A 24882-nucleotide genomic window follows, 5' to 3' on the forward strand; every position below is an offset into this window, starting at 1 on the left:
TGGTTACTAATATTTTTTTGTAACTGTGTAAGTTAGCTTTGTTACCGAGTATGTGGTCAATTTTCGAGAAGGTTCCATGAGCTGCAGAGAAGAAGGTATATTCTTTCCTCTTTGGGTGGAATAATCTATAGATGTCTGTTAAGTCCATTTGCTTCATTACCTCCATTAATTCTCTAATTTCTCTGTTAGGTTTCTGTCTGATTGACCTGTCCATTGGTGAGAGAGGAGTGTTGAAGTCTCCCACTATTAGTGTGTGCGGTTTGATGGCTGCCTTGAGTTTTAGTAATGTTTCTTTTACGTACGTGGGTGCTTTTATATTAGGGGCATAGATATTCAGGATTGAGACTTCTTCCTGATGAATTGTTCCTCTTATGAGTATAAAATGTTCTTCTCCATCTTTTCTGATTGATTTAAGTTTGAAGTCCACTTTGTTAGAAATTAGTATGGCCACACCTGCTTGTTTCTTAGGTCCATTTGCTTGATAAGCCTTTTCCCAGCCCTTTACTCTGAGTAGGTGCCTGTCTTTGTGGTTAAGGTGTGTTTCTTGTAGACAGCAGAATTTTGGATCCTGTTTTCTTATCCAATCTCTTAGCCTGTGCCTTTTTATAGGTGAGTTGAGCCCATTGATATTAAGTGATATTAATGACCAGTGGTTGTTAACTCCGGTCACTTTTTTAGTAGTAGGGTTTGTGTGTTTTCCTTCTTTGATTTGCGCTGGTGAAGGGTCTCTAGATGCCTGAGTTATTGTGGTCATTGTTGGACTCCTTGGTTAGTGATTTTCCTTCTATTATTTTCTGTAAGGCTGGATTTGTGGCTACGTATTGTTTAAATTTGTTTTTATCCTGGAAAATTTTGTTTTCTCCATTTATAGTGAACGAAAGTTTGGCTGGATATAGTAGTCTGGGCTTGCATCCATGGTCTCTTAGTTTTTGGAGTACATCTATCCAGGACCTTCTGGCTTTCATGGTTTCCATAGAGAAGTAAGGTGTAAGTCTGATAGGTTTACCTTTATAAGTTACTTGGCCTTTTTCCTTTGCGGCTCTTAATATTCTTTCTTTATTCTGTATATTTTGTGTTTTGATTATTATATGGCGAGGGGATGTTTTTTTTTTGATCCAGTCTATTTGGTGTTCTGTATGCTTCTTGAACCTTCATAGGTACATCTTTCTTCAGGTTGGGAAAGTTTTCTTCTATAATTTTATTAAGTATATTTTCTGGACCGTTGAGCTGCACTTCTCCTTCTTCTACCCCAATTATTCTTACGTTTGGTCTTTTTATTGTGTCCCATATTTCCTGAATGTTTGTGATGAGAGTTTGTTGGACTTGCTGTTTTCTTTGATCAGAACGTTTATTTTCTCTATGTTATCCTCAGAATCTGAGATTCTTTCTTCTATCTCTTGTGTTCTGCTGGTTATGCTTGCTTCTGTAGTCTCTATTCATTTACCTAGATTTTCCATGTCCAGCCGGCCCTCTGTTTGTGTTTTCTTCTTTGCCTCCATTTCAGTTTTCGAGTCATGAACTGTTTCCATTATCTGCTTGATTGTTTTTCCTTGGTTTCCTAGGGTATCATTCACTGATTTACTCAATTCCTCGAACTTTCTGTTATACTTCTCATCCATTTCTATAAGGGCTTTTTTTATATGCTGTTTAAGGGTGTCAATCACTTTCATGAAGTCAGTTTTTTCTGCTTCTTCTTGATTAAGGTGTTCATGTCCTCCTGTTGTGAGGTCACTGGCTTCTGGTGGTTTCGTGTTGTTTTTCAGATTGTTGGGAGAATTCCTGCATTGGCGTCTGCCCATCTCTTCCTCCCAATACTCCCCTATGGATCTTCTTTTACAGGATCAGGTCTTCTTGCCCACTGATGTACCTTCCCAGTGATGTCACTCCCCAGAGATGTTTCTCCACAATGATGTTTCACTTGGTGCCCAGATCGAAACTCTGTGCTGCTTGGTTAGCTCGCGAACAAAGGGCCCACCCTGCTTGCTGCAGGCAGGCTATGGGGACAAAGGGGCTACCGCCCCCCCCCCTTTGCCCTCCCTGTTCGAGATCGGTCCCAGCGCCCAAGCAGGCTGAGCAGGGAGGCGCTATGCTGCCAAAGAAGGGAGGGAGGGAGGGAGGGAAGGAGGGAGGGAGGGAGGGAGACAGGGGGTGGGGGGTCTGGATGTAAGGTGGATGGGATAGTAAGAGAGAGGAGGTATGGGCAGTATAGCCCCTGTAGGATGGCCAGGAAGTGTGGGCGGGCTGAGGTATGTTCCCGGCTGCCGCAGCACTCACTGACCACAATGATGTTTCACTCGGTGCCCAGATCGAAACTCTGTGCTGCTTGGTTAGCTCGCGAACAAAGGGCCCACCCTGCTTGCTGCGGGCAGGCTATGGGAACAAAGGAACTACCGCCCACCCCTTTGTCCTCCCGGTTCGGGTTCGGTCCCGACGCCCGAGCAGGCTCTAAAGTTTACACTTTTAAACGTTTAAATTAAAGAATTTAAATATCCGTCAGATCATATTATTCCTAGTCTTAAAACCCTCCAGAATCTATCCATCGTGTAGAAAACACAGTTTACTTATCGTGGGTTCGTGGACATCTGACTTGCCATTTCTCTAGTCTTCTGCTCTGTTCCTCCCTCAGGGCTGTCTCATTAGCTGCTACCTGTGTCTTTATAAGATCCTTTTCAGTCTAACCATCCTGTCTCAGAAAGGTCATCCAGGATCAGTCCCTCACCTTCTACCTGAAGTGGTGCTATTGTCTGTCAAATCTGTCATTAATTAAATTAGCATACCATGGTGTATTACCTGTTGTGTCTCTTTTATTATAAATTTATTGCCATCCTCTATGTTGTTCATTGCTAAATCACCAATCTTAAAATGGCAATTGGCACATAACAGAATTTTATGTAAAGAAATAGAAACAAATATAATAATATGATCAATACATACCAGGTGTTTGCTGTTTTTAAAAGAATTAAACAGCTAACCAGAAGGTAACAAATAAATATAAAGCTTAAACCAATCGACTATGAGACAGTTGGTCTGTATTGTTTTAAACTGATAAGCTTGTGGCAATTTGTTATTCAGTCAGAAAACTAAAAATAGTAATTTAAGGTCAGAAAACCTGACTGGGCACAGAACCAGTACATAGTGTTCTGAGGAGAATTAAATTTTCTGATCTGAAAGGAGGCCTTAACGAACCAAGAGGGTGACTTCTGCAGGTGAGTTTGGTTTTGTCGGTGGTGAGTAGTTTTTGAAAACATGAAGGAATATTGTATGGTAGAGTTATATGATTTTTTTTGTGTAGTTGACATAGTGATTTTTCCTCTTGTGAATTTTACACAGATCAGAAACCTCTTGACCTTGCCCATGGTGCTGAAATGAAGCATATTCTTGTTGGTAATAAGGTGCGTATTGGTCAATTCATTCAGTGAGTTTCCGGGGGAAAATTGAAGGAATGCTTACGTTCTGTCGATGTGTCTTAATGAGATGTGTTTCCAGCAGGTCCCCTACAGAGCGCTGCGGCGATATGAAGGTCCTCTCTGGAAGGTAGCGTTGCTGGCTTAAAGTAGGAAGCTCAATAGATTCTTACTGCTTTTTCAGTGATTTCAGACATACAGCATGTCCCTGACTGACAATAGTCTGTGTCTTAATTAGGGTTTCTATTGCTGTGAAGAGACACCATGACCACGACAACTCTTATAAAGAGAACATTTAATTAAGTGGGGGCTCACAGTTCAGAGTTTCAGTCAGTTATCATCATGGCAGGGAGCATGGCGGCGCACAGGCAGAGGTGGTGCTAGAGCTGAGACTGCTTCATCTTGCAGGCAGCAGGAAATAACTGAGAGTCATGCTGCACTGTATCCTAAGTATAGGAAGCTTCCATACCCGCCCCCACTGTGACGCACTTCCTCCAACAAGGTCATATCTCCTAATAGTGCCACTCCCTATGAGATTATGGGACTATAAGATTATGGGGCCAATTACATTCATAGTACCCCAGTCTGATTTATGAGGTTTTGACTTTTTAGTGCCATTAAAAGGATATGCATTGATAGCAAGTATACTATAATTTGTAATTCTGATCTTTTCTTGGCCTGGTAGTGTACTAGGACATTTTTGTGCTACTGGTCAGTGGTGGTGAGCTGCAGTTCACAGTCAGCCATGTGGCCTTGAAGGCAGCAACCGAGACTGCACAGTGCTTTGTTCCCATGATACTTTGCATAGCGTGTTGTATGTTTTTACCACCCTGCAGTGGTGTACAGCTTGCATGTGCAGGCTCAGAAAGCTCTCCACTCTGAGCCACACCCTTTTAGTTATAGTATTTTCAAGACACGATCAGCATACCCAGTCATAAGTTGAGGAGGCTCTCTATAGATGATCGAGACCTGGGATCTGATATTGGAAGCCACTTTTATACTCTTGCATTTCAAGAGGCTTCCTTTTATTGCGTCACCACTTTATTTAGGCTGGTTGTCTGTACTTTAAAGTAAGTTGAGCAGAGAGTAGCAGAGGAAAATATATTTTTCTCATTAAGTCGTAATTGCAATATTGTTTTTTGTTATAAACATCAGATTATGGAGTATTTCACAGAAAATTAGTTCCAGAATTGTCCTAGGAAGGACGTTTCTTGGTTGTAAACATTTCTGTGTTTTAGAATTTAGTTGTTTTTTTAGAGTCAACCCTGGTATCACTTAGTATTATGTTTAGATCTGTAAGCAGTCCCTGTATATGAAATTTTTGTATTTTTTAATTATATAAAATGAATTTAGGTTAATTCTTTTCTGTAGACAGTCATTCACAACTTTGAGGGAATTGTGCTCAAAGCCCAGAACTGCCGTTTTCTGTAAATAACTCTGAACAGACCTGCTAGAGCTGTGTACTGTGGCATTACCAGTGTGGCGTCTTTTTGTGCCCTGCAGTGTACCCTGTAGTGAGGGGCTCTCGTCATTGCTCAGTTTCATCATTGCTCATCGTCAAGTCCTCCTCCTAGCTGACAGGCTGTGTCTGTTTGAGCTTAATTCTCTTCGTTACTTACATATTTGAATCCAGATGTATCAGCATGAAAAATCTTTATCATTTTCCTGTAGAGTTCAAGATTTTTTGGCTGGAAGTTATTCTGGGTAGTGTTAGAACATGGAGTTCTTTCCTGGTATAGGAAACAGTAAGTATTCTTGTGCTTAATAAATTTCAAAGTATAAATTTTCAAATACTAAAAATTTTTATTTAGCTCTTTTTCTTTGTCTTAATTTAATTTTTGTTTCTGAAGGTCTGACGCAGTCCGTAATACTTACCGCCAGGGATGCAAGCACCTGACTCAGGCAGTGTGCACGGTAAGAGGAGGCTGCTTAGCGCAGACTATAATCATTGCAGAACTCTGGAGATTCATGGGTGTATGTGTGTTTTTACACTTAAGAATAAGCAAAGTTAAAGAATCTCTGTTTGTGCGCGTGCACCGCCCCCCCCCATCATCCTGTTTATTTCCACTGTAGCGTTGGAAACAGATCTGTAAGCATCTAGACAGAGTGGTAAACATTGGCGATACGCGTGTGTCTTTTTCATGGGAAAATCTGGACAATGGAAGCATCTCTGAGGCTGCAATAAACCTGAAAGCCCATGCTGATGGCAGGACTCTTAAGTTCTTTGTACGCTTGCAGTTGTTTTCTCTTACTCTCCAGGAGCCCGAGCTGTCTCTGTCTACTGATGCACAGGCATCCTTCAGTCCAGTAGTGGAGCAGGGCAGAGCAGCTCGTCTGCCCTCAGGTGCACATCCCTTGCCTCTCCCATGCCAGTGCTCTTGGGATCAGCAGCACTCCCCTTTGGAAGGCTGCAGGCTGAGTTCAGAATACCCTGTAACTGAGTCGGGTCCACTCACAGGCCCTCTTGTCTTGTCCACTCCAAACCCGTGGGCCTGTGAAATTTCAGGACACTACTGACCTTGCCCTTTGCTCTTCTGTTGGTGCCATCCTGCTGGTTCTCTTCTGTCCCCACTCTTGATTCTTCTACTCTGTACTCAGGTGTTTCCCCTGTTGGGATCTTTTTATTATTTCATTTTTCACAAAACAAACTTGTTAGTTTCTCCCCTTTCATTTTTAACACTTCTGTCATTGACTTCTGTGGAGTTGATTAGGTTCTGTTGTGTTTGCCTCTGCCAGTTCTATAACTTCTAATTTCTTATGCAATGGTTTGCTTCCAGCTTCATCTGTGAACCATATCAGCACAAGCTAAAGAGACTCATTGAATACTCATACTATAAATAAATCAAACTATGTTCAGTTTCTAGTGTCTTAGGATAGACACCTAGATTGATCGAGATCTCTTATATAGATATCCTTAACCGACCTTTAAAAATTACAATAAAATTTCTATAATATAGAACTTAACATTAGCTATTTTAAATTCTGTGGTTCAGTGGCATTATGAATACTGCACTGTTCTGCTATTTTGAATAGCACCTGGCTCTAGGAGTTTTTTCATGTTCCCACATGGATGATCTATTGCATACAGACTTCTACACCCTCAGCTATTGCTGTCCATTGCTATACTTCTGTTTCGAAGGACTTGACATTCCAGCTACCATGTATAAGTGGAATCATGTTTGTCCTTTTGTGATAGACTTTTTGCACTTAACATAGTGTGACATGTTAATAGAATTTCATTCTTTTACTTTTAATCCCAGCACTCAAGAGGCAGAGGCAGGTGTATCTCCTTGAGTTCAAGGCCAGCCTAGTCTGCAAAGTGAGTTTCAGGACAGCTAGAGTTGTTCCACAGAGAAGTCCTGTCTCAGAAAACAAAACAAACAAAAAAATTGTAGTTGTAGAAACAGCATACCTTATAAATTCCTGTTTTAACTGTTGCCAGTGCATGGTTCAGTAGTTTTAACTGTACTCAGTTTGCTATGAAACAGACTTCTAGAACTTTTTCTCCCATGACTAGACTATGCTTATTGCGTATTCCCCATTTTCTGTCTCTGCAGACGTTATTAAGCACCATCCTGCTTGCTGTTTGGATCTACATTTTATTTATTCATTATTCATCTGTCAGTGGACAGTGATGTAATAAACATGGGTAGAAATTACTTTGAGAATATATTCCTAAAATTAGACCTGCTAGTTTACATGGTGGTTGTAGGCTTGGTATCTGGAGGAGCCCTCTCTACCAGAATAGCTTGGCCCTTTATTTTCCTATCAGTAATGCTGGAGGGTTTCATATCTCACCAAAGCTACCTACTGTTGTTTTGGTTAGTAGCCATTGTGGTGGGTGTACTGTGGTATCTCATTACAGTTAGGATTTGCCTTTCCCCATCCTGGTGCTGTTTGGCATCATTTAGATGCATTTTGAACAACTGTGAACAATTTTTGGAGAACTATCTGCTGAAGTCCTCTGCCTGGTGTTCAGTTCAGTTGTTTCTTTTTGATGTTTTGTCCTGTGTTCTTTCTGAATGGATATTTGTACACATAATGATGTGGTCTTTTTTTTCCGCTCTGAAAGATCTTTTCATTTGAGTGATCATGTCCTCTGATGTACAGAGGATTTACATTTTGACAGTCTCATTTACCTGTTTACCTTGGTCACTTCTACAGCAATACTATGTCTGGGTTAGCATTTCAGGCACACGTCATACAGTTTCCATCCCTTACATTTCCTTTCATCAATTTCATAGTTCAACTTTTGACACTATGAGCTGATGTACTTGATTCTTGGCATGCTATACAGTACAGTTCAGCTTCACTCTCTGCTGTGGATGTCCAGTTATGCTCCCCCGCCCCCAGCATGCTTTTTAAAATCATTGACGATACATGAGGTCTGTCTTACTGCGTTGTGTCATGTACCCACATATCATTACAGTTTTCCTCACTGTGGCTTTGCAGTGTGTTTTAAACTGAGGAAGTTTTAGGCCTCAAACTTCTTCATTACTTACAGGATTGTTTTGTCTGTTTGTAGATTGTTGAAAATCCGTGCAGATTTTATGGAATTCCCAGTCATTATTTTTTCACTGTCACTATGGGAACGTCTTTTCTGACCATCAGTAGTTCTGCACTCAGGGCTTGCCGACTTCCAGCAGCCTCAGCTCACCTTTCAGCATTGTGAGTGCTACCCAAAGGGAGGCTGCTTCATGCGGCTCAGGCTCATGTGTAGGGAGGGTAGTTGACTTGGAACTCCTCATCTTTCAGTCTCCACCATCCAAGTGCTAGGATTATAGGCATGCACCCCCATGTGAGGCATAAATATAAAATTAAAACAAACAAAGAAATCAAACTTTAATTTCTTGGATTTAATTTGGTTTCTCATAGTTTGGTGGGATTTTGTTGAGTACTGGGATTGAACCTAGGACCTTGTGCATGCTCCCATAGTTTCTTCAGGTTGAAACTTAAAGTAGTGAGATGGAACTTCTGTACTAACAGTTTGAAACCACATTTTGGTATTTGTAGCTGTTTTGGTTTTACCCCACTAGCTTTGGTAGTTCTTTTCATTATCATTGAAGAGATTTTCTAATTTCTATTGTGATGATTATCATTTAAAAGATTTTCCAATTTCTTTTGTGATTTCTGCTTAAAGTCAGTAAATAATTCTAAAAATTAGAAGTGTGATGTTTAACACCCAAATAATCGAGCTTTTTGGGTATCTTGTTCCTGATCAATAATTGCATTAATTTGGAATATACACTGTATGATTTCCATTTTATCAGATATACTGACTTGGTTCAATAGCTCTATTTATGAACTATAGTAGTAGTGTATTTGTACCCACACTGTAAAGATAGACGGCTCTGCTGTTCAAAGCTTTTGTTGCCTTTGCAGAGAATATTGGTTATTTCTGCACCTGTGTAATGGGTCACACCCATCTGTGACTTTAATGCCAGGGGATCCAGCGCCCTCTTCTGACCTCTGCAGATACTGTACCAATATGGTGCATATATATCAAAACATGTATAAAATTAATACACATTAAATAAAATGAATCTTTAAAAAGAGAAAATATTTATTTCACTACTCTTAAGTAAAATATTATAACTATAAATTGTGTCATGTGATATTCACATTGTTTATTTTCTCTGGTTTATCAATTGCTGAAGTATTAAGATGTCATCTGTGTGTGTGGAGTTTTATATCTGTAACTGTTTCTGATTGCAGACTTGTTGATGATGTTTTCCTAATTGACATTTTATTTTGAAATTGATTTTGTTTGATGTTAATATGACCAGCCTGGCCTTTTTGTTACCCATTTATTTTGAACCATCTGTCTCTTGTGGGTAGGTTATACTTTAGTTCTTTTTCCATTCCAGCAGTTTTTGACTATTTTGGTTTGTTGAGACAGGATTTCTCTGTGTAGCCCTGGCTGTCCTGGAACTCACTCTATAGAGCAGGCTGGCCTTGAACTATCAGAAATTCACCTACCTTTGCCTCCCAAGTGCTTGGATTAAAGGTATGCATCACCGCCTGCCTGGCCAACCTTTGAAGTTTACTTAATCATTTTGAGTGTGTTTTGCTTATTTGTCTTCTTATTAGGTCCCTTCCAATGATATCCTTAGTATAATGAATTTTAATGTACTAGAGAGTGGATTCTGTTATGTGTCTTTATTGAATCATTTTCTTGGTTTACTCTGAAGTGTAAACTACAGTCTTGGTTCAGACTGATCTAGTCTGGTGATTTGTTTTGAATCTGTTCTGTGCGTGTGTTCATAGTTGGTTAATGATGTGAACAGAGGGTTAGCTAGGTCTCCAGACTGTTTCTTCAGAGATCGTCCTGCTCTCTTGGGTGGTTTTGGCTGTCCGGCTTTGCCTTCTTAGTTCTCAAAGACAGCTGACTGCCTCCACTGTGCCCTTGCAGTGCTCATCTCCCTGTGTGGGATGCAGGGGAAACACCTTGGGTGATGGGCATGAGGTCCATAGATTCTGACGGGGGCTTCCAAGAGTGTCCTTTCTCTTGCCTGTGGATGGTTGTTGCCATTCCAGTTTTGTTCTGGGTGGGGTGAGCAGTGGAAGTCTACAGAATTGTTTCATAGTATTCTCTACTGGCATTCCTATAGTAGAGCCTTGGGACAGAAGTCCCTCCTTTATATTTAAATACCCTCCATTTCTAATTTTTTAATAAAAAAATTATTTCTAGTTCTTTTTACCTCCTTTACCACCTCTTCATTAACCTTACCTACCAATTACTCCTGTATACTCAGCACAAACATTTTCTAGAAAGAAAGAAAAATCATTCAAGAATGGTATGAAGAAATTGGAGCTTTGTCATGGAGAAGGTTGTACAGCTCAAGTACATCCTAATTTATACTTACTGGGAAGTAAACCTAATGCAGCAGACCCAGTGAACCATGGGTACTTTCCTGGAGTGACTAAGGTGACGGCCAGATTGGCACGGATAGGTTGCAGTGCTGAGTCTTCTAGGTGATCTGCTTCTTTGATTTTTATCAGCTTTTGAGAGTGTTCATAGTACTTACATTGTGTTAATATGTTGACTTTTGTGATGGATAATTTCAGAGACTTTGGTTTTTAGTGAGTGAATGTTTTTTGACTTCTTTGTATCCAGGTGAAACCCACAGATAGCTTCCTCTTCTCCATCAGATGCTTTGACGACTCGGTTCATGGCTTTAGGGTTCCTAAGAACAGCCTTCAGCAGTCACGAGAGGTAAGCTTCTCATGTGTCAACTCCTTTAGCTTTCCCAGAACTCAAGCATATTTCCTTAGTATTAACATCGAAGATCTTGTTGGTTATACTTATTAAAAATATATTTAATGGAAATGTGAAGCCAGTGAAATCTCAGTGGGTAGAGATACTGGCCAACAAACTGATGATGTCCATTTCCTCTCAGGATCCATGTGCTGGCACACATAGACTTGGGAATAAGTATAGCTAAAATTCTTAAAATAATTAAGATTTACTTGTTTATTTGTGTGTGTGTGTGTGTGTGTGTGTGTGTGTGTATTGTATGTATATTTGTGCATGAGTACAGCTGTGTGTGTAGAGGTCACAGGACATCTTTTGGGAATCGATTCTTCCCTTCTACCTTGATGAACAGGTTGTTTCTCTGCTGCTCTGTGTACTCCAGGCTAATTGATCTGCAGGCTTCTGTGTGACTCTTCTGTACCTCTTTGCATTCCACTGGAGTGCTGGGGTTTCAGATAGGAGCCGCCACATCCAGCTGGGCTCCAGGAATCACACTCCAGTCACCCGATTTGTGTTGTCAGCACATGTATCCAGGGAGCCATCTCACCAGTCCCCACTTTTTAAATAGAGTTTTTGATGTATTTATTGTTGTATTCTCACTTTGTTTGTATCTGCACGATCATATGTATGCTAGTGCATATGCAAGACAGAGGAAGACTGGGGTGTTGTTCCCCAGGAACTGGCCACCACCTTTTGGAAAGAGGATTTCTTACTGACCTGGAAATTTGGTTCCTGCCCAGTAGGTCAGAGAAGCCAGGGATCCCTGGGAATCATCTGTCTTATGCCTCTCTGGCCTTTTGCAAACATTTTAGATATTGAATTTAGGTCTTTGTACTGGTGAGTTATTGTGCTAGCTCCCCAGCCCTGACGATGATACTTTTTGTTGGGAATAATCCTATCAAGTTTTTAAAATTTGGTACAGGAGTTTTAGTTGTTAACAACTAAAACAAGTAGATATTTTCTGCTTTTAATTTTTTGTTTTGGCTCATACTGACTTTAAGGGGAAAAGATGAAATGATTGTTTAAAAGTGTAACCCTTAAACTATAAGAAAACTATAGCATGAAAAAATTGCCCAAGAATATGCAGTTTGTATGTCAGAAAATATGAAATCGAATCCAAATGTTGGGAGGCTAATTGCAGTATAGTCTAAGCCCCCTTCACTCTCCCTGACTTCTCCCACATTTTCCTCACCTCCCTACCCACCCAACTTTACATACTTATCTCTCTCTCTGGCTCTCTCTCACACTCTCTCACGTCTAGGCTGTTTCAAATTCTGGCTTTATGACTAGATCAGCAACAAACAAGGATGATTTTGGGGTCTATATCTAAGAGTGATATAGCTGGATCTTGAGGTAGGTCTAATCCAGTTAATACACCAGCAGTGACTAATTGTTCCCCTTTCCCCATATCCTCACCCATGTGGTGTCATTTGTTTTTGATGGTAACCATTCTGACAGGTGTAAGATGGAATCTCAAAGTAGACTTGAAATGCAAATGACGACTAAGGATGTTGAGCATTTCTCTTAAGTGTTTCTCGGCCGATTGTGTTTCATCCTTTGAGAGCTCTTCTTAGTTCTGTAAAATCAGTTTTATAAAATGTGTTTGTATGTGTGTGTGTTTTGAGACAGGGTTTCTGTGTAACAGCCCAGCTGTTCTGGGACTTACTCTGTAGTCCAGGCTGGCCTTGAATTTACAGAGATCCATTTGCCTCTGCCTCCTGAGTGATAGGGTTAAGGTAGGATTAAGGGTGTGAGCCACTACCGCCTGGCAGTTATTTGTTTTCGCGATTTTGAGGTTTCTCTCTCTCTCTCTCTCTCTCTCTCTCTCTCCCTCCCTCCCTCCCTCCTTCCTTCCTTCCTTCCTTCCTTTTTTTTTTGTTCTTTGTATAGTTTAGATACCAAACCCCTATCAGATGTGTAACTGGTAAAGATTTTTTCCTTTCTGTAGGTTGTTGCTTTGCCTTTCAGAAGCTTTTCAGCTTCACGAGGCCCCATGTACTAATTGCTACTCTTAGTGCCTGTGCTATTGGTGTCCTCTTCAGAAAGGCCTTTCCTGTGTCGATGAGTTCAAGCCTATGCCTACTTTTTCTTTTACCATATTCAGATATCATATCATATCTGGTCTTCTCCTTGATCCATTTAGAGTTGAGTTTTGTGCAGGATGGTAAATATGGATCTATTTGTATTCTTCTACATGCAGCTATCCAGTTTGATCAACACCATTTTTTGAGAATGCTGTCTTGTCTCCAGTGTGTATTTTTTGACTTTGTCCACATTCAGGTTTACTTACGTGTGTGTATTTATATCTAGGTCTTCAATTCAGTTCCATTATTCAGCGTGTCTGTTTTCACACCAATGCCATGCTGTTTTTACTAGTATAGCTCTGGAGTGAAACCTGCAGCAGTTCTTTTATTAGTTGCTATTGTCTTAGCTATCTTTCTTGTGTGTGGGACAAATCATTATGAGACAAGCAACCTCTGAAAATGCCATTGAGTTCATTTTGTGTTGGCTGTCCACTGCTAGGCCTGGGGCCTGTCCTTAAGGGTGGGTTGTATACCCAATGAGACTCCATTGGAGAAGACTAATTTTTCCTTTGTGAGTTGTTATCAATTGGAGATAGCAATTTTACAGGGTTTTTGCTTCATCTTCTGTAGTTTCCCTGAGTTCTGAGGGGAGGGAGTTGATGGAGAAATCTCATTTAGGACTGAGCGCTCCAAGGTCTCTGACTCTCTGCACTTTGATCTCTTGTGAGTCTTTTTGTTCCCATTTACTACAGGAAGAAACTTCTCTGACAATGGCTGAGCAAGGCACTGCTCTATAAGTATAGCAGAATGCCATTAGTCATTTTATTGCTACGTCCCTTTAGCAGAATTTCTCCTATTTAATTTCAAGTTGTGGGCATCCAAGTAGTGTTGGGTATGGGTTTCATCTCATAGGGTGTCCTTAAATCAGTCAGATTGTTGGTTGGTTATGTCCACTATGGCACCAGTGTATCTTGCAGGCAGGCCACCCTTGTAGATTGAAGGACTTTTAGGCGGGTTTATGTTTGCCTTAATCCTCTGGCAGTGTGCAGAGTGTCTTCCAGTACCATGAACATTATTCAGTAGGGGTGAAGGCTTTAGGTACGCGCCAGCTCAATTTCTCCATGAGTTGTCTAGATGTTGTCTTCAGCAGTAAGGCCTTACTATCAGTTTGTGAAGAGCATCCCATAGTTTTGCAATAGCCTGGATGGTCTGGGTTGTCCATCTGGCCCCTTAGGCAAGAAACATGATTAGATGTAAGCCATTCCCCAAATTGGAGGTTTCAGTTGTTGATGAGAGATTCTAGTTGGGGCTTTGTCTCTCCTGTTATTTGGTGATTCCATTTAGATTTTTTTCATATACATGCATCTTTTAAGAAGTTCTACTGTTAGGTTTTCATACAACCCCTCAAATGGCCCTTTTATTTAGCTATTCTTTCCTATATTCCCTCCTTCTCTCCCCTCTTCCCTCCCCCTCCCTATTTGATCATCTTGTTCTACACCTACCTCCATCCATTAACTGTCTATTCAATTTATCCTTCCTAGGAAGATCCACCCCACCAAGTCCATTACCCTATACTTAACCTCTGTGGTTCTATGGATTGTAGCCTGTTCGTTGAATGAGACTTAATAGTTAGCATCCCCACATAAGTGAATACACAACATAGTTGTTGTTTGTACCTCACTCAGGATAGTTGTTTTAGTTCCAACTGCTTACCTGCGAATTTCACAATTTCATTTTTTTAACAGCTGAAAAATATTCCATTGTTTAAATGTACCACATTTTCTTTATCCATTCTTCTGTTGACAGATATCTAAGTTGTTTCCAGTTTCTGGCTGTTATAAATTATAGCAACAATAAACATGGATAAGCAAGTATCTAGAATGATATTGCTGAACCTTGCGGTAGATCTAGTCCTAGCTTCCTGAGAAACTATAGCACTGGTTTCCATAGTGCTGTACAAGTTTGTACTCTAGCAATAATGGATGGGTGTTCCTCTTATTGTAGAGTACACAATTTAAAGTATATTTTTATGATTCTCTGAATTTCCTTTGTGTCTGTAGTAATGTCCCCCTGTACTGACTGGCTCTGTGTGTCAGTTTGACAGATTGGTACTAGTGTAGTGGGGTGTTGCTGTGGCAGTCTTGATGATGCTCCAAGGAGGACTGTGGAGGGACTTTGGAACTTTGGGGTAGAAGAATCATTGAGTGTTAAGAGTTCTGTGGGATGTTCTGCGGGAACTTGGAAGAAGAGAATGTTGAGAGCAGTGCAGAGGATGGAAACCTGGCTTGTGAAGTTTTAGAGGCAAGTTTAAAGACTGTCAGGGTCATTTGTTATTTTGAATTACGATTCTTTGGTTCTGATAGCTGAAACTGATTACAGCAATAGAAACCCTACTTAAGACATACCCTTTTATTAATTTGGATCTTCTATCTGTGTCTTTTGGTTCATTTGACTAAGAGTTTGGCAATCTTATTAATTTTCTCTAAGTACCAACTTTTACTTTCATTGATTCTTTATATTTTTGTTGTTGTTTCTATGTCAATGATTTTAGCCATAAGTTTGATTATTTCTTGCAATCTACTCTTTTTGGGTGTTATTTCTTCTTGTTCTAGAGCTTTTAGTTGTGTTGATATGCTACTGATATGAGATCTCTTTCATTATTTGATGTTGTCTCCTAGTGCTGTGAACTTGCCTTTGGAGCCCATCTTCATTGTGTTCTGTAGGTTTCAGTGTGCTGTGCTTTTGTTTGTATCAATTCTGAAAGCTTTTTACTTTTCTTCTTTTTTCTGTGTCAACCCATTTTTAATTCAGTAATGAGTTCTTTAGTTTCCATGAGTTTGTAAACTTTCTTTTGTTTCTATTTTTTGTTGATACCCAGCTTTAATTCATGATGATCAGATAGAATACAGAGTGTTATATCAATTTTCTTGTATCTGTTGAGACTTTTTTTTGTAATTTACTTTTTTAATGTAATTTTAGCCTTAGTAGTGTTTCTTTTATGAACCTGAGTGTCCTGTGTTCAGTGCATAATTGTTTAAGATTCTAATATACTCTTGGTAAAATTTTTCATTTAATGTGTGTGTATTGTGCTTCCCTATTTTCTTGATTAGCTTTGTTTTGAAGTCTATTTTGTGAGATTAAAATGGCTATATCTGCTTGCTTCTTGGGTTCATTTGTTTGGAATGCCTTTTCCACCTTTTTTCCCTGAGGTGAATATCTATCCTTGATGGTAAGGGGCTTTTCTTTCATACGGCAGAAAGATGGATCCCGTTTTTTTTTTTTTTTTTTTTTTTTAATTGAGGATGGATCCCGTTTTCTAATCTAATCTGTTAGTCTGTATCTTTCTGATTGGGGAATTGAGATTATTAGTATTGAGTGTTAGTATCAGCTGTGTTATTGATTCCTATTATTTGTTGTGATATGACTCCCCCACCATTTGATTTGCTAGTCTTGGATTATTTATTCACTGTATGTTCAGTTTTCCTTCTAGTGTGTTCTATAGAGCTGGATTGGTAGATAGAAGTTTCTTAAATTTGGTTTTATTGTAGAATATTTTTATTTCTCTCTGATTATGATTGTTAGTCTTGATGGGTATACTAGTCTAAGCTGGCATCTGTGGTGTCTCAGACTTTGAAGAACATCCTTCCAGGCACTTCTGGCTTTTAGAGGCCCCATTGAGATATCAGATATTATTCTAATGGGGTTGCCTTTACATGTGACTTGGTCTGTTTCCTTTGTATCCTTTAATATCTTTTCTGTGTTCTTACATATGTAGTGTTTTGATTATATTGTAAGGAATTCCTTTTTGGTTCTATTTATTTGGTGTTTTGTATGCTTCTTGTAACTTCAGATGTTCCTTTTTTTTTTAACTTTTGTTGAATCTTTGTGGATTTTACATCATGCATCCCACTTACATCCCATCTCCTTGTATCCACCCTCTGCCCTTGCTATTTCCCGCCCAAAACAAAATTAAAAGAAAACCAAAAATCAAAACAAAACAACAGGCAAACAAATGAATCTTGTGGAAGCTATGGTGTGGCCTGGTGTCCATTGCTATGAGTCGTTGGTCTGACCCCAGGCCCCTGGCTTCTGCAGCACTATTGATAATGGGCTCTCACTGGGTCTCCTCTTGGATATCCTGTTGTCCTGTGTTGTGGAGACCCTGCTCTTTTGGATATGTAGTTTCTTCCCCTTCGCATGCTCCAGCAGTTCATAGAGAAGTGAATTTGGGGTTGCTGGGTTGGTCAGCCCTTCAGCTTTCCTTCATTGTCACTACCGGGGTGAGCCCTTCAGCACTGCCTCGGCCAGCTTACCTAATGCAGCCTATAGCAAGGAGCAGGGCCTGTTCTCTGCTCTCAGTTCCTCAGATCTGGCTGTCCACACTCATCACCAAGGCCAGTTCTACTGTCTTGCCCAGGTGAAGTGCAGGGTCCTTTTTCCTAATTGCTGTAGGTGGGGGAATACAGGGGGCAGAGAGCTCTTGCTCTCACACCCTCAGTATGGTTCTCCTGGGATCCTGACAACAGGGTCAGCTCTCGTGTGCTGCCCAGACAGAGTGCAGAAGCCACTCTTCTGTGTGCCACAACTATTGAGGGGGCATGGCTAGTTCTCCCACTCCTGTGACCCCAGGGGCCAGCTCTCTTGCCTTCAGGTAGCAAGGGGTGAAGGGGGAAGGGCATCTTTCCCTCACCTGTGTCTCCAAATGTCAGATGGGTGGTGGTGGTGGTCGGGGTCAGCTCACCCATCTCAAGCCCTCAGGGCCAATTAGAAACATTTTCTTCTGTGATTTTGTTGAAAGTATTTTCTGTGACTTTGACCTGTTCTTCCTTTGTTTTTATTACTCATGGAATCCATCTTTTTTGTGGTGTTCCAGATTTCCTGGTTGTTTTGTGACTGGAGTTTTTAGATTTATTGTTCTCTTTGACGGAGGTGATTTCTTCTGCCTTGTCTTCAACACCTGGGACCTCTCTTCCTCTCCCATCTCTTGTGCTCTCTTGGTGAGGTTTAACTCTGAGGTTCTTATTTGACTTCCAAATTTTTTATTTCCAGTTTTATTTCAGTTTGGGTTTTCTTTAGTGATTCCATTTCTTTAGAAAATTCTACACTCTTGTCTTGAATTGCTTTCATTATTTCATTCAACTGTTTGTTTTCATAGTCTTCATTAAGAGATTTATTCATACCCCCTTTAAGTGTAAGCATATGTAATTGCGTTTGAAGTCCGTGTCTTATGCTTTAGTTGCATTGTATTATTCAAGGCCTTCTGCAACAGGTTCGCTGGCTTCTAGTGCAGACACATTGTCTCAGCCATGGACGCTTGCGTTTTTATGCTGGGATGTAGGCATCTGGAGTTAGGATGTTCAAGTTGTTTTTTGTGTCCTTATCTGTTCTTTTTGTCTCTTTGGTTGCTGTTGTCATGTCTGGATCCTGGGCAAGTGTTGTGGCTGTGGTGACCCTGGCAGAGAGTGTTGTGTAGGTCAGCAGGTGACAACAAAGGAGTGGGAACGACTAGAAGGGAAGTCTGAGAGTGGGTGTGGGAAAGGCCTACAGCAGAGCTTCTCACCCTTCCTAACGCTGCGACCCTTTAACACAGTCCCTCATGTTGTGCTGACCTCCAACCATAAAATTATTTCGTTGCTACTTCATAACTGTAATTTGCTACTGTTATGAATAGTAATGTCTGACATGTAGGATATCTGATATGTGACCCTTGTATAAGGGTAGTTCAGTTTTCCAAGGGATCAAGACCTCAGGTTGAGAACTGCTGAACTAGAGGGACAGGGTCTATACCAAGAGATGGAGTCCTATAGCAATCAAGGTGCATTGGGGGTGGGGTAGGGTGGGGTGTGGTTTCTACAAGTAAGCTGCTTCAAGACTAAGAGTAAGTTTGAAGACATTGCAGTGGGGAACAGGAAGGAGAGCAAAAATCACGTATCTCAGTCCCAGCCCCGAGTAGACACTGGACATTCTTGGTCAAGAGTGTTTCTAGGATGGGCTTCTAATACGAAGGAATGGAAGTGGGCTACAAGAGAAGACCAACTGGGATGAGAAAGAGCTACCGTGGGTCTTGGCTAAGCCTGCTTTGAGCTACACTGTCATGCAGTCAAATTGGGTTCCACTTTGCCAGGATTCGTGGCTCGGTGACTTAATGGGAAATCCATATTTCCTAAAGTAGAATTCATAACCTTAGCTTTTACTTATTTGCTTGTTTAGAAAACTTGATAAAGTGTTTAAAGAATCTTTTCCAAAAGGTTTGCCTTGGTTCAGCAAGGAACCCTAAATAATCGAAGTCATTTGCCTCTTAGTATTTCACAGAATTGTAAGAATTGACCACACATAATGCCAAAAGTGAACAAGGAAGTATTTTTAGTCCACTTTGATTTTACAAACTAATTTTAATTGCATTTGGCTTTTTAAAGATGATCTAAGTTTATTGTGTGCCATTTAATGTTAAGTTCGTAATACTGTGTTCAGGTTTATTGCTGTGTATTAAACTGTGCAACAGTGTTGGAAACCAGCCATTTTCTGTGAAACAAAATGCCCTTCATTGCTTGATTTCTGTAATATATTTGAATACTAATTAATACATATATGTGTAGAGGATTTTTTGTTTTGTTTTGTTTGGTTTTGTTTTTTGAGACATGGTTTCTCTGTAACTTTAGAGCCTATTCTGAAACTAGCTCTTGCAGAGCAGGCTGGCCTCGAACTCACAGATATCCGCCTGCCTCTGCCTCCTAAGTGCTGGGATTAAAGGCGTGCACCACCACTGCCTGACAGTATAGAGGATTTTTTTTTAAAGCACTAGGAATATCTTTTTATGAAGATAAAGAAATATTCAGAATGTCACTTTGGGTGCTTTTTTGACCTAGTAATTCCTTCTATGTAAATTTTATGCTTAATAGCTATTTTTTTGGAGCAAAGATGTTTATGTAATTCTTGGATTGTTGCAGACATGGCTGGAAGCCATTGAGGAGCACTCTGCCTACAGCACTCATTACTGCTCTCAGGACCAGGTGACTGATGAGGAAGAGGAGGACACTGTTTCTCCCATGGACCTGAAGGAGACCTTAGAGGTGAACAGACACTCTTCAACCTCTATACCTAACTCAGTCATGGTTTCTGAAAATTATGGTTTCTGACAATAGAAATAATATTGCCCTTTGTTTGGTTGTATTCTACTGATATACCTCTGCTGTGATAGTACTATAAAATGTCTCGGTGAAAATGTTGTGATGTTACTGTTTTTATGTTAACTACATTTGTGTTTGGAAACTGCCTCCAGTAGGTGAGAAATTTAGAGTCTGACCTGCTTCCCTTTATGACTTCACTGCATATTTCAGAGTCTCAATAATGCACCATGGTGACACATTTCTTGGTCAGTAGTTTCATTTAAAACTGCTTGTAGTATGTATTGGCCATGGCGTAGGGATAGGGTAAAGCATCAGGAATGAGTGGAGACATCTTTATCTGAAGACAACACTACCTTATCCATTCCTGACAGTAGGTATCTTGCGGGGTTTAGGGGTTAGTCACTTTGCTGGCTGTCTCCTTTAAATGCATCGTGTTTATCATAAATGTTGATAGATCTGGGAGACATAGACCCACAAGCCTGTTTAAGTTTAAATAGTTATCTCAAGTACATGAATTTTCCTCCTAAATTTAACCTTATGAAAATTAAGTGGATTATTTAAAGAATTTGCATGTTTCTAAGTAAACAAGTCTAATGACATTAAGTTTACTAATATCTACAGAGTTTTAGTGACATAAGAACCTTTTATCTCAGATGAGCAAAGAATGTTAGGCTCCATCATTCCTAATTTTAATTTATGATAGAATATCAGAGAATTTGAACTCATCTGTGCTTTGTGGAAGATATCTGATAGACTGTGTTAGCGATTGCTTTATCTGTACTGTTTTAAAGTGTAATATGTAATGTAATAGCCACAAACATGATTCTTAGACCAGGCCATTTTACAAAAATAACATCCACCACAATATTTAGAATTAGGAAGTAGGGGCTGGAGAGGGAGCTCAGAGGTTGAGGGCACTTGCTGTTCTTGTAGAGGACCAGTCTAGTTCCTAGCATTCATGCCTTGTAATGCCAGCTCTAGGGAACCCGGTGCCCTCTTCTGGTCTCTCTTAGTATCTACACTCAGTACAGGGCCATACCTCTACCAGAGCCATCCTGATCCTAGTTGCTGGGGCTACCACTGGGAGTTAGGATGGTGACCAGGCCGAGCTGCTGCCTGAGGCCATGTCTGGGTTCGTGACCCAGCTGCAGCCAGAGTCTGTTGAAGTCTGTAGCCCGGGTTGCCACTAGGGTCAATACAGAGGCCCGGGATCTGAACCAGAGACTGTAGCTCTTGTTGCTATCTGAGGGCCATGTCACAGCAGGGGCCATGCAGATATAAGTGGACTGCTCTGCCACCCAGGGTCATGGCATCATCTGAGCCCAGGCTGCTGCTGAGGCCATGTCAGGGTCCATGGCCCTATAGCAGCCAGGGTCTGGATTGACAAATGGGGCACCTGTTGCCACCAAGAGCCATGAGAATGCCCAGGGTCAGATCAGCCACCTGAGCGCAGGTTAGTGTCCAAGGGCCAGGAAGCATCCAGTTTCTGAGTGGCCTGCCCTGCTACGTGAGGTCATGATGACGTCTGGATCAGATGGCCCTACTACAGCCAGGGTCTGTGCTGCTGTCCAGTGCATCTCTTACACTGAAGGCTGTACAGACACCAGAGATCAAGGGCCATGTTGGTGTCTCAGGTCCATACTGCCACTAGGGCTGTCAGTGGTGATATGTAGACCCAGCCATTGTTGAGAACCGTGTCAGAATCCATGGTTCTACCATGGCTGGGGTCTATGCTGAAGTCTGGGTCCTGCATTGCCACCAAAGGTTACATAGAAGCCCAAGGTTAGGGCCACAACCATTCCCACCTGAGTGACCAGTCCCTCCACCCAGAGCCAGGATGTCTACTAGGCCCAAGCTGCTGCTAAGGCCTATTTCTGGGTCCATGGCCCAGCTACAGCTGTGTGGATTTCTGTAGCCCGTGTCACCTCAGGAGGCCCTAGGAACCATGTGAGATGAAATCAAAGGGCCATGCTGAGCCAACCACACCCTTTGTTAACCCTGAGAAAGCTGGTCTTGCCTCTCGCTGAACACTACAACAAGAGAACTGTCCCCTGTACGACAGGCCAGGGTGAACAACCCTGAGGGCATACATGTAGGGGAACTGACTCCAACTACTTGCCCAAGTAGGTGGCTCCAGAGGCCTGGACTGACCAGCTTGGCTACCACCCAGGCCCACAGCCTGGTCTTTGGTTGACCCATCCTAGCATCTACCTCATCTAGGACCTGCTAGAGCTGGTGAAGAGACTGGTCCTGTGGAATGATACCCCCAAGTTCTCCAAGCCTAGTGGCAGCCACAGGATATCCCAGAGGACTTTTGGTTAGGATGATGGTGTACCAGAAACCAGAGACCTTGAACCAGACCAGGACTCATTGTAATGAACATTTGACAATAAAACTAATGAGACAAAAAGGTACCTTATATAGCACACTGAAACCTCCATTGCCACCAGGATGAATGAAGAGGTGTTGGAGAAACAGGAAAGAAGATTTGTTTGTTCTTTTTTTTTTTGTTTGTTTGCTTGATTGCTTATTTTGATCTATTTCCTTTTGTGGGTGGAGTGTGGCAGGAATGAAAGGAGAGTGGGGGTGGAGGGGGTGGGAGGGGATAAGCCAGGAGTTGAACGGAATTGGGTGCATGATACGCAACTTCCAAAAAGTAAATAAAGAAGTTTGTTTTGTCTTTGTTTTTTAAAAAGCTTTGATGTAAATATGCTAAGTGAAGAGGCATGTGACTCCAGATTTTACAGATGGCACTGTGGGGGGGGGGGGTGAGGTCCTAGTTATAACCCAGGAGCTGTGCTGAGCATCAGATCTCGAGTCTGCAGTTGGAGCCCATGCTTCCTTAGACGGCTTGCACCATGGAAAGGAAATGACTAAGCAGTGGCATTGACTTGGCCGTGAGCAGGAATAATAACGTGCATAGTGCAAGAATGGCCTTCTATTAATAAGTCAAGAGTAATGCATTTAGTTGCAGTGAGTGTTTCTAGAGCGACTTCCCATCTTTCAACCTGAATTCACAGGCACTGTCTGAAAAATGAGCAGCAAACTAGCTCTCTCTTTATAGGGCTTGAAATTATAGAGTATAAGCATTCCTTTCTTGATAAATAAGTGAACATGTGTTATATTTAGATGTCATTAGGAATCTCAAAACACATTGAAAGGAGAACACTGCCTGTCACTAATGTGGTCCCATGAATAATTCTGCTGTGGTTGGGTTGAGCTTTATAAGCCCTAAAACATTTATAAAGTGGAATAGGAGAAAAGAGTACTTACCTGTGTCACCTTGTGCACAGCTACACTAGTTTAATTTTAAATAGGCAAATGTTTTGTGTTTGGCCAGTTGAGGTTACGAATACAGAGTAAGGAAGCTGAGCCCATCACTCTGCCCACAGTAGTGATTCTTATATTTACAAAGTCCTTGTTCGCAGAGTAAATATTTTCAGTTACCACAGCCAAGCAATTCCAGTATGGTTTTCTTGCTTATTCCTCCTGCTGTATAACGCCAGCCTAGAATCGACAGTGATTTGCACTGTGCTCTTTGTCTGCTCGCGGCTGGGAGATGAGTTAGAGGATGGATCTTCACGTTCATGTTTTGCTTGTAGGGATCTTACTGTGGAGAACTTAAAATTTCAAGGAAGACTACGCTCCATAATTGACTTTACCTTATTTTCCTGAGCTTTAGCTTAGTTAAGGAAATGTGCTGCTTGGTCTGTTGGTGCGGGTGTAGGCAACGTGTATGTGAAATGCTGAGTGAAAAATTAGCCCATGGTTTCCAAATGTTAGGGCCATCTGGGTTTTTTGAAAAAAAAAAAAAGACAAAAAAATACAGTTTTAAAATGTATCCCTGAGAAATGCATTTTACAATTTTTTGGGAATTTATTCATATTTAGCAAATCAAAGAAATTAACTTCACATATGCATGGTGTAATGAGAGAGTATTGTGATTTCATGCAATTGTATGGTGTCTATTATGTATCTGAATTGCAAGTTTTGATAGAAACATTAATTCATAAATAATTTTGAAAGTTCTTTATTGGTTTGTTTTAATTTTGCCTTTTTTTTTCTTTCAGAGAGCACAAACATGTCAACAGAGACTAGATAAGGAAATTTACAGCTTTCTCAAAATGATTAAGGAGTGTGATGTGGCCAAAGGTAAGGAGAGAAAAGATGAATTACTCTAGACCCCCACTCTTGACCCTGTCAGTTTTTGTGAGTGCACATTTTAGACTTTGTGTGTGTGTGTGTGTGTGTGTGTGTGCGTGTGCATGTGTGTGCACCATGCCTGCTTGTTTGTGCCATAGCATGTGTGTGAAGGGGCAGAGGACAACTTATAGGAGTCAGTTCTTTCCTTACTTCAAGTGAGCCAAGGGGCATGGCACTCGGGTTGTCAGGATTGGCCACAGGTACCTCTACCCACTAAGCCCTCTAACCACTGAGCACTCTGATCACTGTGCCATCTCACCAGCTCCCATTTCTCATTTTGATAACACTGCTTTGAAAAATATTAGATGATGCTGTCTTTTGTGCCTGTGCTGGTGTACTCACCACACCCGTTCTTCCACGCCTTGTAGAGCAAATTCCATTACCGACACCTGCTTTGACTTGGACTTCTGATGGAGTCAGCAAACAGGAGGGCCTCTCAAGGGATGGGTGGAGAGGATGGGAGAAGTAGACCAGAGGTTTATCTCTACTCCCTTTGTAACAGGATAAAATGGGTTTGCATCTTGGTGAGTGCACAGACCCATATAGCACACCCAGTAGAGGTTTATGCTTGAGTAAGGAGAGCACTAGCATGTTTATCAGGAGACCCTCACATGCTCGTCTAGGAATGCATGGGTAGGGGTGGGCACATTTCTGAGCATGCTCTGTTTCTGTTTGCGTTTCTGTTTTACATGCTTAGTGCAGAGAGAAATCTGGGAGATCCACATTGCTGTGGGCAGAGACTCTGGCATTACGAGCCAAGTTTCTCCAGGTCACCTAGATGAATGAGCCACAGTAGTGATTACAGCTGTTTCATGAGTTTCTTTAAAGAGCCTTAGCTGACATAAAAGAACCAACGTGGTAAGCCTGTT

At 41.1% G+C, this 24882-nt stretch overlaps 1 protein-coding gene across 1 annotated transcript in view; it reads left to right on the top strand.

Annotated features, from left to right (window-relative positions):
• LOC121445216 (oxysterol-binding protein-related protein 1-like) overlaps nt 1-24882 on the top strand; it is a 189042-nt gene that overhangs the window by 48795 nt on the left and 115365 nt on the right. Inside the window, exons 8-14 of the mRNA XM_041647234.1 lie at nt 3331-3392; nt 3490-3534; nt 5076-5149; nt 5255-5318; nt 10522-10620; nt 19631-19753; nt 23881-23962. Coding sequence (XP_041503168.1) covers nt 3331-3392; nt 3490-3534; nt 5076-5149; nt 5255-5318; nt 10522-10620; nt 19631-19753; nt 23881-23962 — 549 coding nt within the window. The remainder of the gene's footprint in view (nt 1-3330; nt 3393-3489; nt 3535-5075; nt 5150-5254; nt 5319-10521; nt 10621-19630; nt 19754-23880; nt 23963-24882) is intronic.

The sequence above is a fragment of the Microtus oregoni genome, unplaced genomic scaffold (assembly GCF_018167655.1).
Source record: "Microtus oregoni isolate MIOR12 unplaced genomic scaffold, Mior012 000166F_ref0000362, whole genome shotgun sequence".
Lineage (NCBI taxonomy): Eukaryota > Metazoa > Chordata > Mammalia > Rodentia > Cricetidae > Microtus > Microtus oregoni.